The sequence below is a fragment of the Orcinus orca genome, chromosome 7, assembly GCF_937001465.1.
Source record: "Orcinus orca chromosome 7, mOrcOrc1.1, whole genome shotgun sequence".
In the NCBI taxonomy this organism is placed as follows: domain Eukaryota; kingdom Metazoa; phylum Chordata; class Mammalia; order Artiodactyla; family Delphinidae; genus Orcinus; species Orcinus orca.
The window spans coordinates 73,425,611-73,442,945 of NC_064565.1; the positions used below are offsets into that span (position 1 = coordinate 73,425,611).

At 35.3% G+C, this 17,335-nt stretch overlaps 1 protein-coding gene across 3 annotated transcripts in view; it reads left to right on the forward strand.

Annotated features, from left to right (window-relative positions):
* Positions 1-17,335, forward strand: part of ZC3H15 (zinc finger CCCH-type containing 15) — a 37,937-nt gene that overhangs the window by 5,041 nt on the left and 15,561 nt on the right. For 2 of the 3 annotated variants that reach the window (XR_007478392.1, XR_007478391.1), the window contains exons 2-10: positions 3,098-3,199; positions 7,693-7,804; positions 8,460-8,612; positions 9,062-9,153; positions 10,250-10,432; positions 11,743-11,889; positions 12,055-12,156; positions 12,905-13,028; positions 14,851-15,226. Coding sequence is in view for 1 of the 3 variants with exons in the window: in XM_004276914.3 (XP_004276962.1) it covers positions 3,098-3,199; positions 7,693-7,804; positions 8,460-8,612; positions 9,062-9,153; positions 10,250-10,432; positions 11,743-11,889; positions 12,055-12,156; positions 12,905-13,028; positions 14,851-15,041 (1,206 nt within the window). In the remaining 2 variants the exon portion in view is untranslated. Of the gene's footprint in view, positions 1-3,097; positions 3,200-7,692; positions 7,805-8,459; positions 8,613-9,061; positions 9,154-10,249; positions 10,433-11,742; positions 11,890-12,054; positions 12,157-12,904; positions 13,029-14,850; positions 15,659-17,335 lie in introns of those variants that run through there. The other variant, XM_004276914.3, reaches the window with a different exon arrangement.

Here is a 17,335-nt window from a genome sequence, read left to right on the forward strand (position 1 = left end):
TTTTATTTTAACCATGATTTGGGGTTGAGTATAACCTCCAGTCTTCCCATCTCATATCCCCTGACCCTAAATCCAGGTTAATCTGTAGGTAAGGTCTGTCCTGAACTCAAGAAAAAGGGAAAGGAAGCCTTTTGGAAGTATTCTGAATTTCAAACTATCCTATTTTCAAGAGGTACTGTTAGTATCCCAGGTCCACAGTGTAATATTCAGAAAACGTTGTGTACCAACCGACCCAATAACCTAACTAGTTTCTCTGGGAAGTAGTTTTTCCTGGTGGAAAGAACAAGGACTTTGCTTGGAGTCAGGTATACCTGGGCCAGACACAGTTCTCAGTGTTTTGGGGAAAGGAAGGAAAAGAAACAAGCCATCTACAAGTGATAAATTTACACAGCTCCTTTAATTCTCTCACTGAGATAAGTACCTTTTTGCAGTTGAGGAAACAGAAACAGGTTAAATAACTGGCCCAAGGTTATTAAGCCGGCAAGTGGCAGAGTCAGGATTCTGGCTCCAGAGTCCTTGATGTTAACCACTGTGTTCCACCTCTTTGTAGTAACCCTAAGAGGTTAGAGTGAGACCCACTTTACAAATAAGAAAACTGACAAAGGAGGTAATTTGCCCAGTCCTGTTTGGGATTAGAATTTGGCCAGTCTGACTCCAGATCTTATACTCTTGAATCATTACATTGTACAGCCTGCCCCTTATTAGCAGTGTTACTTCAAAAGAATTGTTGAAGATTTCTGAGTTTCAGTATCAACATTTACAGAATGAGGTAATAGTATATCATATGATTGTTAAGAGGATTCAATAAAGTATATATTCAGAAGTTTATGTTCAGTGAATACTAGGTAAATAAGTATCCCTTATCTCTGGAAAAAAATAACAATTTCCAAGTTCTAACCTAATTAGAGACTTCCAAGACACAACTCATTCATTCTCTTTAGACTGGTTAATTATGTGCTAAAGCAGTGTAATTAAACCTGAAAAACTTTTTCTCCTGGAATCTGGAGCTTATATACCTCTACCAGAAGCTGTTGTCATGAGTACTTTCTTCTCTAGCTGGCCACATCCCCTTAGAGGACTTTTTTCTTTCCTAAGTTTTCATATATCAGTATCTACCTTGCCGTTTGGCCTTGTTTATTCACAGTTTGCTTCTCATCTGTAGTTACATGTGGGGCATGAGTTGAACCCCAGAAACGCTGTTCTCTGATGAGACATATGTAGATGGTGTTGTACGCATATGAAGATTGATAGTAGATGGATGAGTTGGTTAACTGGCTTAGTAGAGCAGAGCAGTTGGGCCTGAGGGCCCACCTAGGAGTGTGCGATTGAGAAGCAGGTGGGTTTGCTCTGAAGAAGTCTGCAAAAGCTTGACAGTGGGAGGTACTAGGTAATGCAGAAGGCGAGTGACTGAAAACTGGGTGTTAAAAGTATAGAAGTAGCTGATAGCTCTTACCTATTCCTCTCGCAAGAAAGGGGGTGGAGGGGATAAATCAGGAGGCCTCTCTGCTTCTGTAACTAGGCACAAAGGATGTGGAGAGCATGGTTAAAATATGAGCCTGAAAAGGGCCACTAAGGAGTCTGTGTAGTAAACTAAGAGACACCTTCTCCCACCTGCTCTCTTCTCCAGTCCTTTAGCCAGGGTTATTGCTCTCCTAGCTAGGAGATTCTTCTCCAGAGAAACAGAAAAGACAGGAAAAAAGACTTCAGATACCAGTGTTTGGTGGTTTCCTGACAGCCTTTTCACCCCTTTACCTTAGAGTGAAGCTCACTCAGTCTAGCTTCTTGTGTTAGTTTCTTAGGGCTGCCATAACAAATTACCACAAACCAGGTGACTTGAAACAGAAATTTATTCTTTCACAGATGTGGAGGCTAGAAATCTGAAATCAGGTGCAGGCAGGGCAGTGCTCCCTCTGAAGACTCTAGGGAAGAACCTTTTCTTGCCTTTTCCTGGTTTCTGGTGGCTTCTGGCAGTCCTTGGCATTCCTTGGCTGATAGCTGTATCACTCTAATCTCTCTGCCTCTTTCTTCACATTGCCTTCTCTCTCTCTGTTTGTGTCCTTTCCTCCTCTTATAGAGATACCAGTCATTGGATTTAGGGCTCACGGTAATCCAGTGTGACTTCATCTTAATTTATTACAGCTACAAAGACCTATTTCCAAATAAATTCTCACATTCTGAGGTCGGGGTAGGCATGAATTTGGGGGGAGGACCCTATTCAACCCACTGTAGCCCCCAAACACACACACAGTTGTGCAGTGCTTTCTAAATGTTTTTGTGCTGTATACTTACTAAATATGAATAAATAGTCAAAGACCACCGTTAGTGCCTTGCACATAATGAGCATACCATAAGTGATAGCTGCTATTGTATTAATAACTTGCCCAAATTACTATTTAATAATATTCCAAATTTAGATTGTTGCTTTTTAGTTAGGAATACTTCAATTTTAATATTTCCTTTTTAGCAACAACTAGTAGTGTATATACTTTAGTAGTTTGGTTTCTATAAATTTAATTGTTTTGAGAGGATAGCTCTATTACCCCAAAAAAACAATCCAGAACTTAATGTATCTTCTTATGCAGTATTCCCTAAAATGTGTTCAGTAGTGCATAATCCCTCAGGATACTCTGAGAAAAATGTTTTCTGAGGAAAAATAAGATTTGGGATTGCTGCCTACTGTATCTCCTCTGGTAAAGGCTCTCACATATCTTGTGCTTGAGAATTAAAAACCCTGTTAAATAAGCATTTTCCTAAACTTATTTGACTGTTGAACTAATTATCCTGGTGTAACAACTCTGCACATCCTGTAATACTGATACTCTAAAAACACAATTCAGAAAAAGCATTATAGGCTAACAAGCTTATTGACGATAGTTATAAGTATGTATTGAATCCTAAAGAATCCTGGGTGATGTTTTGAGCTCATATGTTGCCTAGACTTGTCGTTGTAGTGTTTTGCATGTCTGTGTATAGCATAAAGAAAGAATAATTTTCTTACCAATGCGTAAATGAAAGAATGATTTTTAGACATGACTGAAAAAATAGATAAGAAATTAATATAAATTGCTAAGATATCTCAATAATTTTTCTCATTTAGGACAAAACTTTTGGTCTAAAGAATAAGAAAGGAGCAAAGCAACAGAAGTTTATCAAGGCTGTCACTCATCAAGTTAAATTTGGTCAACAAAATCCACGTCAGGTAAATAACTTAAATTTCTTCGTTTTCTTCATATGGATGTAGTACAGCATCGTTGCAGATAAAAATGTTTGATATTGTAATTGTGTTTCAAAATGGAATCCTAGGGCTTCCCTGGTGGCGCAGTGGTTGAGAGTCCGCCTGCTGATGCAGGGGACACGGGTTCGTGCCCCGGTCCGGGAAGATCCCACATGCTGTGGAGCGGCTGGGCCCTCTGTGAGCCATGGCCGCTGAGCCTGCGCGTCCGGAGCCTGTGCTCCGCAACGGGAGAGGCCACAACAGTGAGAGGCCCGCGTACCACAAAAAAACAAAAACAAAATGGAATCCTACTCTATAAACTTTCCTGCATCTTGCCTTTGTTACTCAGCAATACCTTTTAGATATTCCTCCAAACCATTTTGATATAGTTCTAATTTATTCTAATGGCTGCATACTATGATGCGGATGTACAGTATCCATCCATTTCACTATAAGTAATCATTTTGTTTCCAGCTTTCTGACATTAAGAACAATTGTACAAGAAATATCCTTATACATGTGTTTTTACATGCATTTGTGCTTTTATTTCGGTAGCATAAATTGTCTGGTGACACATTTCTAAATAAAGGGAAATGGATTTCTAATTTTTAATAAATTTGCCTGATCATTCTCCATAGAGATTGTAATACTTCAGATTTTCATTTGCAGTATGTGAGTTTTAGGTACTAAAGCTCTTTTTAATGTTTTCCAATCTGATTATGTATAAAGTGATACCTCATTTTTACTCTTTCCCTTACTCCTAGTGAGTTTGAGTACCTTTTCATAAGCTTGTTGGCTAATTTGGTTTGTACTTCTCTGACTTGTCTATTCAAATCCTTTGCTTTTTTGGTTATTTGTCTTTTTATTGTCAATTTATGAGAGACACCTTCTGTCTACATTATAGATAATTTGTGATGTTTCTGTTACATTTTGTTGTACAACAGTTGTATTGTCAGATATGTCTAGTTTTTCTTTTATATGGCTAAAAGGTCTCCCCTGCCATGAGATTATGTGTGTTTTTCCTCGATTTTTTTCTAATTATTTTATTTGCACAGTCTGTAATTTTATCATATAAATTTATTTTGTATGATACTAAGTTTATTTCTTTTCAAATGAATAGCCACTTATACCAGCATCGTTCATCTCACTGAATTGAAATACCCATATTGACATATATTAAAGTCTCATATATGTTCAGATCTATTTCTGGATTCTCTTTTCTTTTCTGTTTATTGTCTTTCCCTAAACCAGTATCACATTGATTTTGATTATAGTGACCTAGTAACATATTCTGTTAGCTATTAAGGCAAGTCCTTCCCCCCCAAGATGTTACTCCTTTTCTGTTTTTCCTGGTTGTTCTTAGGCGTTTATTTTTCCATATGAATTTTGAAATTATTTTATCATTCATCAGTTTTACCATTTTATTCAAAAAAATTTAGCTCCATTTTCTTCACATCTCTGTATTCTCAATTCTTCATTTTATATAGATCTTTCACTTTACTGAGTTCAGGATTTTACAGACATGGACCTTTATTTTAAAAAGTACTTTTTTCACCACCCTATCTCCTTTTCCTCATTTTGGAAACACTTTTTTTTTCCATCTGAAAATATCAGAATATATATTTGTGAGATGGTTAACCTCTGTCACTGATGCTGTCTACAAATTAGTGCCTCCAACACTTTTGTTTCTCTTACACAGTTTGACTCTAAAGCCAAAAGCTTGATCTTCCACACTGCTGACTTAATAGCTTGGTTTCATAAAAATGCATGCTCAGGCCTTGGAATCAGATCAACTTGAGTATGCATCCGCCTATCTTATTTGTTACATGATCTTAAATTATTTAGTGACACTGGTCTTTAATTTGTAGTATAGTATAAGGGGGGCAGTTACCCTTGTAGGGTTTCTGTGGTTTAACTAAAAGAGAAGATAATGTAAATCATCTGGCATAATATAAGAATTCATTTCAAACATGTTCCCTCCCCCCTGTTTTTTCTTCTAGTGGGAAGTATATTGACTGGTATTCAAATTTTATAGACCTGAGAAAGCCATAAAATGTGTTGTGGTTGTTAGGCTTGATAGTACATTTAGTAATATATTTTTGATAATTTCTTGGGTACCTGACCTTTTATCTGTGAGCTTGAGTTATCTAAACACCATACGTAACATTGGAAATGAGCAGCAGTCTTGCTGTTGGAGCCAAGCAAGAGATGCCTCACCCTAAACCCTGTGATGCCGAGGATGACCCTACTCTGTGTCTCCTCCAGATGTACCTCTCCCCACACCAGCTCAGGGCCTGCAAAGGTCAGTTACCCCAAGTCCATCTTAGGGTATACTACACTGCCAATATGCCTGAAGTAGTCAGAGGCAGGATATGTGCTAGGAGTGTGGACAGAGCCTTGATCCATTCCATGTTCTCCTCTGCACCTTCTTTCTCCCTGCACAAACGTGGTGGGATGAAACTCAGGGTGGGAAGCGGAGGAGCCAGGGGTTGACTCTCACTTTACTGCCATGCTCCAGTGTGGAACTCCATGGAGCCTAAGCGTTTTAAATTTGAAACTGTCCTTCCAGGTCACAAGGTATGTTTGTCAAGTAGGGGTACAAACCATACTAGGTACAAACCATACTTTATTTAACATTAGTTTGATTTCTAATTTATAAATATTTACAAAAATGATTTGTAGGCATCCACTGAACTCTTGCTTGGGGTCCCACAAATGTCTGAGATGGGCCTAATGAGCAAAGAATACTTTTTATTAAAAATAAAGTGACTTAAATGTTTTCTTTTTAGAAAATTTCTCCCATTTTTCTGTTTAAACACATCCGACCCACATGGTCAAAGTCAGGATTTAGAATGCCTTTAACCCTATTATAGTATTTGGCCAATCTTTCCCTAAAATTTCCTCTTCCTTTAATACATCTTTGTCCTGGATTTCTGTTTCTTTGATGTTTCTTTGTTCCTTTAACAGGCTTTTTAGGTTCTGTTGGCTTGTTTAATATTGGTATTCTTCAGGGAGCTGTTCTCTGCTCTTACCACTTTTTTATGCTGTCCTTGCGTAATCTGATACACACCCAAAGTTTACTTATTTGTAAGCAGCTATTTCTAAAATCTTTATCTCAAAGCAGACGTTCTCTCCGGGAATCAAGATCCATGTCCAGCTGCCTTTTAAATAGCTGCACCTAGATGCCCTGTAAGCATCTCATACTCAGTATGTCTAAAACTGAGCTCATCCCCACCTCCTGCCCTGAAACCTGTTCCTCCTATATTCCCTGTCTTGTTTAACAGCACTAACCATGCAAATGATAATCCTAGACTCCTCCCTCTCCCTTATACTTCATGTCCAGTCACTTAGTCTTAACAGTTCTACCTCCTTAAGAGCTCTCCTTCCCCTTTCCTCCATCCTTGCTACTAATGCCTATTTAAATTAAAACTCTTGTGCTTTCTTGCATACAGCAATTTCATTAGCTTCCTAATTTTTATTGCCTTCATTCTTGGGCTCCTTCTAGTCCACCCTTCGCAAAGTTGTGATCTTTATAAACTACAATCTGATTGTATCACTGGCTTACTTTAAACTCTTGAGTCTTATCCTGTCACCTGTTGATACAGTCCAAATTTCTCATTGATGTCTCTCATACCTTTTTCATATCTTTGCACTGACTGACACTCTCTGCATTTCTTGCCCATCAAAGGAATTCATCCGTAAAGTATTAGCTCAGTCTAATTTTCTTAGGCATATTGGCATTCTTTGTTCCCAGAGCACCATGTATTATATTATAGTTGTTGACATGTCTGTCTTCCCACTAGATTCCGAGCTTCTTTAAATAAGCATCTTTGTCTTTTCATCTTTGTATTCCCTGTCATCTAACATAGGACCTGACATATAAATGTTTGGATGAATCCTCTAATCATATTAGGTATGTAAATTGTGTGCCTGGAATTATGTCATATGTCATGTTTTGTTTTGTTTTGTTTGATCTCCCCCATTGACCTAGCCCAGTGTTTTTCCACAAGGGTACTTATAGGTATTTGGGTTGGTACAATTCTTTATTGTGTGGGACTGTGCATTTCAGGATGTTTGTATCTCTAATCTTCAAAATGCACCTACTTGTTTCTGGGTTGTTGTCACAGAAGAAATTCCCAGGTGAGAACCATTTGCTAAAGATGCTGGGCATGTAGCACATGCTTAATAAATACTATTGCTATAAGCTTTTGAATATGCTTTTAACTTGGCATGGTACCATTTACAGGGTTTTTTTGGTAAAAGTCAGCTGCTACAAAATTTAGCAATTTCATTTAATAGTTTAACCACACCATTTAATATATACTGGAAGGCCATTGTAACACTGATATTAAGAAGTAAGAACTATATACATGTAATATGCACTTGTCTTTATGTCAGTGATATTGTATATTACTATATAGTAAAAACAATTCATTATATGAAATCAAATTTACATTTTATACCTGGGAATATTATAGGTAGCACAAAGTGAAGCTGAAAAGAAGTTGAAGAAAGATGACAAGAAGAAAGAATTGCAAGAGCTAAATGAGTTGTTCAAACCTGTAGTTGCTGCTCAAAAAATAAGTAAAGGTAAACTTTAAATTTCAGAAACGTTATTTTTATCAAATGTAATTCATATTTTAACACTCTTACTATGTTTTCTTCAGATTATAAGCCAGTTGTGTATGCTATGAAAATAATACTCCCTTTGTCAAAGTTATCTTTGTCAGTGACTTTCTTATGGTTCCTTTACACATGTGCATAGCTGTGTCATACAACTGTAAGACCAGCCATTAGCCCCTCACTTAAGGGAAAATTAAGGATTTGGGGCAGTCTGCTAGTTGATTTATAATATCCAATCTTTGGTAGTGGGCAAAGCAAACCTATGGTTGTAAAAACTGTAAATCCCAAACTGTTGGTAGTATACCTGCATTTATATTTCTCTTTTGCCTCCTGCCTCATTGACGCTAACTAGACAAGTGATGATAGAATAACCTATGTATTTGCTTGGTTTCCCACCCCTGCTCTCTTTCTTTTTGGTAAGAAAAAAGGAAACAAAAATAGATATAAAATGCTATAGAAAGAACTTAGAAGAAATGTCTTATTGTTCATTTATATATGGCATTTCCTCTCACACCAGTAATAGAAAATAACAAGTTAACCAAAAGTAATTATATCTCAGATAGAAGCTCTACTTTGTGATCTGGCAGAGTATAGTACAAATACCATATGCTATTTGACATAGGTGCAGATCCCAAATCCGTGGTATGTGCATTCTTCAAGCAAGGACAGTGTACTAAAGGAGATAAATGTAAGTTCTCTCATGACTTGACTCTGGAGAGAAAATGTGAAAAACGAAGTGTTTACATTGATGCAAGAGATGAAGAGCTTGAAAAAGGTATTTTTTTTTAAGATATTCTCTTAAAAATAAATGTATATTACTTTTGGTTTGTTGTCAATAAGATATTTAATAACTTGAAGACTATTTCAGTCTTAGTAGGACTGTGTTTGTCCTAAAGAATAGTTGTGTGTTGTTGTTTTTCATAAAATCTGAATTTACCATATTATGCCCTTTGATTAAGTAAATGAAGATGTTTAAAAAACAGTGGATTATTTTGTATTTGTCTCTTACCCATTCTTCCAGTACTACTTTCTCATTTGCCTAAAGTACTTAGATTTTAGTGGATAATCTCACAACAGTGTTATTCCTACCTTTGGTGTTTTAAAGGAAATGTGTTTGGTTGTGAGCCTTAAAATAGAACTTTCCTGTGTAAGGATATATGCAGTGTGTTTTGGGGACAGTAGATAAAATTACAGTATTTAGTCTCCATATCTCTTTTTATTTAGATACTATGGATAATTGGGATGAGAAAAAACTGGAAGAAGTAGTGAACAAGAAGCACGGTGAGGCGGAAAAGAAAAAACCAAAAACTCAAATAGTATGTCCTTTTCTTGAATTGAGTTGCTGTGGTATTTATCATTAGGGAGAATTAAGTGGCAAGGTATTTGCTGCTGTTTTCTACTGGATTATTCTTTAAGTTATTGCCTCTTTTCATAAAGATTAGGTGAATCAAGCTTTGTTTTTGGAATTTACAGGTGTAAGTTATACAAAATTTGTTTCTTGTTTAAAAGTGACTTGAAAACCATGTGACTGAAGTCCTTCAAATGCCGTTTTCTGAGGTGGTTTTACTTTCTCAAACATGTAGAATTCTTTATTTTTTTGTGCAAAATGAATGGAGGTAGAACTATTAAATTAACCCACTTAATTCATAACATATTCTGTTTTAATGGTAGGGAGACATTAATAAATCACAAGGGTGAAAATATTGTTGCATATGAATTGCAAAATGAATTTTTATTCTGTAGTATAGTTACCATGAAAAACCTTGCCGTGTTAGAAAAATTCTAAGTATTGTTTTTACTTACTTCTATTGTATTTTTTCAGGAAAAAAATGATACTTATTAGTTAATTTTTCCTTCTTGTTTGTAAAGCGTGTTTACCTAAGGCTTCAGTACAGTTGCATCTTGCACCCATTCATGTTTTAAAGGGTCACTATCCTTTGTGTTTCTTTTGTGCCTTGCTCCTTTCTTAGATGTAAGAAATTGCCTATAATTTCAGGTAATTCAAATAGTGTTAGTATCTTTACGCATGTGATTAGTTTTTAGGAAAGATCAAATCAAAACAAAGTTATTGGTTTTTATTTTTTTGTAACCATTTTTATTTTCTCATATTTGAAAACCAGACTTTTGGATTACATTTACAAAGCCTAAATGGCAGCAAATCTTTTTTGTATAATTCAGTTTAGAGCAATGTCAAAAATAGAAATTTTATACAGATCCTCTCTAAAGGGAATTTACCATTGTATTAAGTATTTTAAGATTAATTTATATTTACATTTCTGCACGCAAGGTGCTCTGTACGTAAGTGGTTAGCCTAAAAAAGATGTGAATTGAGTGTACTTGTTCCATATACCTAAGCATTTACCTTGGAAATGGACCACACTGAGCCACTGCTTGTGAATATTGTCTCTATAGGTGTGCAAGCATTTCCTTGAAGCTATTGAAAACAACAAATATGGCTGGTTTTGGGTATGCCCTGGAGGGGGTGATATTTGCATGTATCGTCATGCACTTCCTCCTGGGTTCGTCTTGAAAAAAGATAAAAAGAAAGAAGAAAAAGAAGATGAAATTTCATTAGAAGATCTAATTGAAAGAGAGGTAACTAGTATCTTTTTCCTACCATAAAACACTAAAGCAGTATTTATTGTGAAATTCTAATATTTACCACTTGGGGGCAATAGCATGTTGTTACGAAAAAGAAATGTAAGCCTAGCCATAATCATTAGCCAAGCATGACATTAATTTTAGGATTATGAAATATTTTTTTAAGTACTAGCTGCTGGCTTATCAAATAAACTGTTTCCATAAGATTGATATACTGGTATATCAGTTTGTGAAAATGCTTAGTCAGTATTCAGAGTGATTGAACTTGAAGTTTTAGATATTTTCCTTGGTGTCTTTATTTTTTTGTCATTTTACTAATTATTTAGTAGTTTTTAACATGTGTGGAAGCAGACAACTCCACTACAGTTTTTCAGCTATATGTTTTATCATCATTCCTGGACTCAAAAGACTCTTCAGCTGCTCATCTCTGGCTCAGCACAAGAGTTTTATTCTTGAGCTAGCAGATAGGGTTACTGAGTTAGCAGATAGGCTCTTGGCCTTGACATGAAAAATGTTGAGATTATTGGAAATACTAGATTTAGGGTTGTATGCTTCAGACTGTATCCATTTTGCCTTGTCTTGGGTACTCTAAATGTGTTGTGTACATGTCTAATGTTGAGATTATATACATTTGTTCTTAAAAGGACATACTGTTTGTTGTCTCACATAGGCAATATACTGTGATAGAAAATGTAGACTTTGGAGTCAGATATATTTGAGATTACTATTTGTATCCTGGTTCTGCCACATATTAGCTAATAACCTTTGGTAAATTTTCCATCACCCTCTGTTTGCTTATTTGTGGAGATGGATGTGTTAGCATATGTGTATGAAGTATTTAACATTGAATACCTGGCAGATGTTCAGCAAGTATTATTTTTCTGTATATTTATTATTTGATTATTGGCCCTGAGGAAAGCAGATGGTGCCTTTTGCTTAGTTTGTTTTCTCATCTCTTGAGGATCACAAATGAAACTTGGATATTGTCATGGTGCTTTTCGTATTTATTGTTTTCAGCAATTGACTTATTTTAAAACTATTTCTTGTGACGAGTTTTACTCATCTTCAATTTTGAAAAGACATCTAGCTCAGGATAATATATTTTATAATGTTTAGAAATGTTTGTATCTCTGGACATGCATTTTGCTCCTTGCCATGTAAAGTGAAAATAAATCGGTTTATTCTAAGTTTAATGTCTTCATAACAGTCATAGGCAAGGGCTTAATTGAAGTAGGAGAAAACTGTTAGATCATAGTATCATAGATGACTTTAGGGGGAGAAAATTAACTTTTTTATCTTTGCAGCGTTCTGCCCTAGGTCCAAATGTTACCAAAATCACTCTAGAATCTTTTCTTGCATGGAAGAAAAGAAAAAGACAAGAAAAGATTGATAAACTTGAGCAAGATATGGAAAGAAGGAAAGCAGACTTCAAAGCAGGGAAAGCATTAGTGGTATGTCCCAAACTCACCCAAATAGATTCTCTATTCTTTCTTTCATTTTATAATTTCTGTATTATGCAAGATTTTATCCTTATTTAATTATGTGTATGTCTAAAATCAGTGACCAAGAAATGTTTGAATTTTGTCCTGAGTTGATATATGTGTGTATTTGAATAGATCAGTGGTCGTGAGGTGTTTGAATTTCGTCCTGAATTGGTTGATGATGATGATGAAGAAGCAGATGATACCCATTATACCCAGGGAACAGGTGGTGATGAGGTAAGAGGAAGTGTTGTCACCTCATCTTCTCATGTTGATTGAGAGAAGCAGTAGAGAGTGACAGTAGAGCAGTACAGTTAAGAGTACCAACTTCGGGGCCTTGGTTCACATCCTGACTCTAACCTGGGAAATTAGTTACACGCTAGGCCTCCACCCCCATCTGTAATACGGACATAATGATAATCCCTACATCACAGAGTACTTGTGAGAATTAAATGAGTTTATAAGTTTATGTTTATTTACAGTTCTTTATAGAACTTAGGTCAGTGCCTAATATATAGTTAAATGCTTATGTGTATTAGCTGTAAAATATGGTGTTTTCTCCCTCTAAAAGAAAAAAGCGTTTTGTTTAATATTTTATACTAAACAAAAAAAATCATGAGACAGACACTAAAAAGTACAGAGAAGGGAACAGGAGACAGCAGCAGAATTATTTGGTGATACAGAGACTTAGTATTAGCAAATAGCTTTTCATTTTTCATATGGTTATCATAAAATTCTGACTTCTGCCTTTGAGTTGAAAGATGGAAATATATATGTAAAAATATGATGTCAGAGGAAGAAGCTTCAAGTATGGCATTGCTATTCCTTTTTCAAGAAGTTTAGAAAAGTGAATTTTGGCAATAGTCATTTGTTTTCATTTGGCATTATTAATAATTTTATTTCATTAAGATAATTGTCAGAGGTAAAAGGCAAGTAATTTATGAAAACTTATTAGTAACACTTTCTTTTCTATGTGTTTTTAAAGGTTGATGATTCAGTGAGCATAAATGACATAGATTTAAGCCTGTACATCCCAAGAGATGTAGATGAGACAGGTATTACTGTAGCCAGTCTTGAAAGGTTCAGCACATATACTTCAGAAAAGGATGGTAAGTATGCTGACTTTTGTGTAATTCTGAGAATTCAGAAACTGTCTAAAGGGGGTTAGGCCAGGCTTGGCAAACTTAGATGCCTGCAGGTATCTGACTGGTAACATATAAACATGTGATTTGGCCGTATATAAAAGTAGTAAACAGTGGAGGCTGTGGAAATGGGTGGCTGGTTGGATATTGAAGCCATTAACAAACTAGAAGGGGACAAAATGAGTTTCGAGATGTAGCTAATGAGTTCATTTCAGGACCTCATGAGTATGAGATATTTTGGTTACTAAAGTGGCGTTGTCTAGGGTACCGTGTAGACATTACCAGGAGGAAAAGGTTTGAAAGTCATCTGCATTGGTAGCTGAGAGTGAATGAACACACCCAGGCACAATACATATGATGAAAACATTCTAGAACAGACTGCAGAAAATATCAATGTTTTAGAGTAGTCAAAAGAGAAAAAGCTTGGGAAAGACTGAGAAGGACAGAGAAAAATTAAGAAGAATTTCAGGAAGATTAAGTAGGATGAGAATTAGAAATAATTCCTTAATTGTGATTAGGGAAGGAGTTGTAGGAATAGGGTACACAGTTTTCATTGGGACTGCAGTGGTATGAGGAATGAGGAGAAAAAAATGACTACAGATCACTCACTCTTAAGAACTTTGAGGGGGAGACATGGTCATGAGAAGGGCCTTTTAGGATATGGGAAATCTAAATATATCTGTTGGCCAGAGAGAAAGGATCTGGGAAAGAATGAAAAATTAAAAATGAAACAATATCAGGTATAGAAGCAAGATCTGGAAGTATAAATAATGAGTTCAGTTAAGAGTGAGAATGGAGGAGAGGCTGGCTAGGTGTATTTGGAAATAAGGATTGCTGATACAATTTATATCTAATTGTGCCTTGAGTGAGGATTTGAAGAAAAAAAAGTTTGGCATGGTTGCTGTGAGAGAAAAAGGTAGACTACTGATCAAGGCAAAAGTTGCGGGAAAAAAAGCTAAACGTTGTTTTTACAATAAAGGAATAAAAGTTATAACTTGAAAAACTGGCCTGTTCTCCTGAGATTTGAGAATGCTGTCAGACTGCTGTCAGTCTTAATGCCAATCTGCAGACTGATTTGCTCCTTTGAAAAGTAGGGCTTTGGTGACAATAGGCACAATTGCAAGTACCTCAGAGGTTATAATTCCCAAGAATTTGTCATCAAAGATGTTTGAAATAACTTTAAATTAGGCTATTAAAAATTCTGTGTGTTCAGTATTGATGTCATTGAACAAGAAAAGGCAGCATTTTTGTTTTCTCAGTCATATAATTATAGCCCGAAAGGAAAAGTAGCTCCATAGCCCCAGGGTTGTTGTTTTTTTTCCCCACAGTTTGATGACAAGATGAAATATTTCTGCATTCACACTCATTTACAGCATTACAACTAGTGTGACTTAACTGCTATTTGTAAAACCAAAAGCTAAGTAGCTGCTTATATCATAAATGTTTTTTTATTCCATAATCATTTATTCAAACAAAATATGTGGAAGTTGACTGTTTAAAAACCTAATTGTTGGGTCATATAGAGGACACAAGGTTGTATAAGATAAATCTTGCCCTCAAATGTATGAACCGTTAAGCAGTCAGATGTCTACAGTGAAAGACATATGTTATAGTAGGTATAGATAATTGATACAAATAAGCTCAGAAAAAGAGCAGTTCTTGTTGGAATAATCTTAGGGAAGGCTTTCATGGAAAAAGGAAAAGAAGTGTATCAGTCTGTGACTGTCCGTTGCTAATGGACTAGTGTTTTCTTTTTCTAGGCCTTACTGATTTCAATTTTTATTTTTAGAAAACAAATTAAGTGAAGCTTCTGGAGGTAGGGCTGAAAATGGTGAAAGAAGTGATTTGGAAGAGGACAACGAAGGGGAGGGACAGGAAAATGGAGTCATCGATGCTGTTCCTGTTGATGAAAATCTTTTTACTGGGGAAGATTTGGATGAACTAGAAGAAGAATTAAACACACTTGATTTAGAAGAATGACACCAAAGAAGTCAATGAAAAAATTAAGTCAGCTCAGCATGAGTTGAAATTGACTACATTAATTTTTTTCCACCTAGAATTCTTCAACAGGATGTTTGTTTCCCATGCTGATTCTGGAGGGCTTACTCTCCAAAAAAGGAATATTCTCCCTACATCTTGTCTTCTGACTTTGGCTACATCTCATAGTAAGTTCAGAGTAGTTCATGATAAGTTAAAAATATAATGGTCATTGCAGAAAATGATTGATTGTTGTAACTGTCCACTCAAGTAGGAAGTGTAACTGCTTTTCCAGCTTTTGATTTTCAGTGGGCATGCGTTATTACAAGGACAACATAAATGTAAATTACCCTTCATTTAATGCAGTTTTTAATGAGTGATTTTATTTCCTTTGTATTTATATGTTTAAAAGACTGCCTGAGATATGAGCCTGTACTTCATAAAGGAAACTGCATATGCAGATTCAGTATTGTATATCTTTGGACAATTAGATGGACATTTAAAATGAAACTTCATTAATCTGCCAGGATCAGCTGCAGTGCCCTGTGTTAAACTGTTTTAAACTATTCCTTTTCTTTTTTGCCAATGAAGTTGTAAATAAAGACCGTGATACATTAAAATCCAAGTATGGGCCTTTTTTTTTTTTTAAGATTTTTCTATGAAAGTTTTCTTACCATTTCTAGCTTGAGAATTTTAACTAAATATCTGTTAGAGTTAACTATCACAGAAGGCACAGACACCTAAAGGGGTCTCTTAATACTGATTATAGGACTGTGTAGAGTGCTGATAGCCCTACTATGAGCTTAGTAACACCAATACTTAGCCTCAGAAAGAGACCATAGGTGATGTTATATGAAAGGGTAATTACTGAATTGAGGATCATCAACCTAATTAAGTATCACCTACAGTTGAACTAGATACTACTAAAGCATCATTGTGGAGATCCATGGTGTTATAATAGTACCTGATAAAGTTTGATTACTCTGTTTGAGAGAGTGTAAACAAATCCACAAGAAAACTGGGCTGGGGGCCTTTGACATTGAGATCCCCTGAAAAATGAGGGTGATACATTTAAAATGGACATAATTTGCCAGTAACATTTAATACTAGTTATACCTTTTTATCATTTTTATGTAAGTATATTTTCAAATATTAATACAGTGCTTCTTTTGTTATTTGCAAATATAAGTGGATTTTAAGATAATAGCACTAAAAGGTCAGGTGACCTGGGCCCTAATTAATTTCTGCCTCAGATAAATTATATGATTTTTAAATCTCTGAACCTTAGTTTCTTCATCTGCATAGAGAAGTTAAAGTGCTTCTGAATTGTAAAACCTAAGAAAACGTGACTGTAAATTTTGTCAAATGATAACATCAAAGTTGGTAAAGAAATTGAGTTCCTGGCTGTTCAGTACTATAACATAATTGACATTTTTAAAATGTAGAATGTCATGAGCCAAGTTTCCCATCTACAGTGGAATTATACTTAAATACTTTCTATGAAAGATTTTTTCATTGTTTTTATTAAAAAGTTTTAAATGTTACTTATGCTTGATTTAATAATGAAACATTTTCAGTTTAAAGTATTACTACCTTACAGTAAGCATGTGATTTTGAAAACCAAATTTTCTTTAATCAGTGAGTTAAAAGGAAAATGCTACATTGTGGAAGTAATTTTTGAAACCCACAATTCTTCATCTAGCCTATAAGTGTCTTTCATTAGAAAAACAATATATGCTCAGAGAACGCAAAAAAGCATTTAAATCTGAAAAAATCAAAATGCAAAATTAAATTTGCTTCTAAAGTAACATATACAGGCATACCTCAGAGATATTGAGGGTTTGATTCAGACCACCAGAGTACAGCAAAGTATTGCAATAAAGCAAGTACACGAATTTTTTTGATTTCCTGGTGCATGTAAAAGTTATATTTACACTATACTGAAGTCTATTAGGTGTGCAATAGCATTATGTCCAAAAAACAATGTACATTCCTGAATTTAAAGCTATAGCTAAAAAATGCTGTCATCTCAGCCTTCAGGACGTCATTGCATTAATATCAAAGATCCCCTATCACATATCACTAAAACAAATATAATAATGGAAAAGTTTGCAATGTTGCAAGCATTACCAAAGTGTGATACAGAGACACAAAGTCAGCAAATGCTGTTGGAAAATGGCAGCGATAGACTTGCTCAGCGAAGTACAATAAAATATGGGTATTGCAGTTTTAACAAAGATCTGTGGCATCCCTGCATCAAGCGAGTATATCAGCGCCATTTTTCCAACAGTGTTATT